The sequence below is a fragment of the Dipodomys ordii genome, unplaced genomic scaffold (genome assembly GCF_000151885.1).
Source record: "Dipodomys ordii isolate 6190 unplaced genomic scaffold, Dord_2.0 Scaffold235, whole genome shotgun sequence".
NCBI classification, from domain to species: Eukaryota; Metazoa; Chordata; class Mammalia; order Rodentia; family Heteromyidae; genus Dipodomys; species Dipodomys ordii.
Window position 1 is genome coordinate 759,154 of NW_012267451.1, and position 1,809 is coordinate 760,962.

Below are 1,809 nucleotides of genomic sequence, written 5' to 3' on the forward strand. Positions count from 1 at the left end.
TTTCTTATTCATGTAACTGTAACCCCTCTGTACAGTATCTTTAATATATATATATGTATATGTATAAAGACAATAAACACCAGTTTAAATTGTGATTACCATCATTTGTGACTACCACAGCTGGGAAAATGCACACTAGATGCTTACTCTGTGAAGTAAAAATTCTATAATATAAACTATGACAAGAAGAGATCATTACTGTAGATTTAAATCAGACCTTCTGTGTACTAATCAGTATGACCATATAAGATGAAGTTAGGCGAAATGAACCCCAAGATAGGAACACAAATTTTTTCTTGCTATTGTTTTTAGTAGATTTATAATGTGCTATGTGATATTTTTGTTTCTTTTGTATGTTCCCCCCCATGGTATAACCCCTGTTTTCACTGTATTTGATTCCAGTGTCCCACACCTTGTATATACACTTTTATAATTTGGGGAGGGGAAGTGAAAAAACAATATGCCTATGTGAAAAATCTAAAGAATGCTTATTTGTCATACTGTATTTTATGCCTGAAGCCATGCACAGAATTTCTATTTGGCATTAACAAGATGTTGTAACACTTTGGGGCAAAAATGCAACCTAAGAGCCCTGCACCAGAGGCCAAGATAGAGAAGACCTCCACAGCCACCATGAGATTCCCCTTGGTACTGTGGTAGACAGGTAGAAAGGTGAGCCACACACTGCAGAACACCAGCATGCTGAAGGTCAGGAACTTGGCTTCATTGAAGGTGTCAGGCAGGTTCCTGGCCAGAAAAGCCACAGTGAAGCTGGCCAAGGCCAAGGAGCCCAGGTATCCCAGGACACAGTAGAAGGCAGTGAGGGAGCCTTTGTTGCACAGGATGATGATGTGGCCATGTTCAGAGTGTGCATCTGTGTCCACAAAGGGAGGAGAGGTTCCCAGCCAGAGTCCACAGAAGGTCACCTGGATGAGGGTGCAGATGGGGATGATGAAGTTAGGAGCCCCTGATACCAGCAGCCACCTCATCCTTCTCCCAGGGGAAGTAGCCTTGAAGGCCAGAACCACAGTCACTGTTTTGGCCAACACTGTGGAAACAGCCACAGTGAACACAACCCCAAATGTGATCTGCTGCAGGATACATGTGACTGTGTTGGGTCGGCCAAGAAAGAGCAAAGAACAGAGGAAACAGAAGATGAGGGAGATGAGCAATATGTAGCTGAGAGTCTGATTATTAGCCTTGACAATGGCAGTGTCTTTGTGTTTAACAAAAATTCCAAGAATAAAGGCAGTTAGCATAGAAAAACAAAGACCAATGGCAACCAGAGCCATTCCCAAGGGATCTCCAAAAGCCAGGAAACTTGCAACTCTCAAGAGGCACTGTGTCCTCTGTGTGTTGGCATACTGATGATCTGGACACTTCACACATTGTTCCATATCTGGTGAGACATGTATATTACCATTACTTCTTTTTATTTACCTCATTTGCTTCAAAGAATTTAGGAAATTTTTCACATAGGTGAAATCCTCAGATGTCAATTTTACTATCTTAAAAGTGTTGTTGTATTTTTTCCAAGCCATAGCGGCTTCCCATTTTTATCTTCTTCTTTATTCAGGATTCTTTATTCAATATTGTTTGCTCAATGACTATCACAGTTATTGATAATGTAAACCTTGGTGTATTGTAATACCATAATAAATTTTTACACTTTTCTCACTGTCATTAAGAGTTCTACAATCAGTGAGGAGAATTGGGGGGAGGATGGGAAGGGATGGGAAGGGGAAACAAAGGAGGAGGCTACAATGCTTGATAAGAAATGTACTCATTATCTTGCCCATGTAATTGTAA

The 1,809-nt window shown here is 40.7% G+C and overlaps 1 protein-coding gene across 1 annotated transcript; it reads right to left on the reverse strand.

Moving 5' to 3' along the window:
* Window positions 1-488: 488 nt before the first annotated feature.
* On the reverse strand, window positions 489-1,397 carry LOC106000703 (vomeronasal type-2 receptor 116-like). The gene has a single exon (XM_013035988.1). It carries the CDS (start codon window positions 1,395-1,397, stop codon window positions 489-491), a length of 909 nt encoding a protein of 302 aa, XP_012891442.1.
* Between the last annotated feature and the right edge of the window lie 412 nt (window positions 1,398-1,809).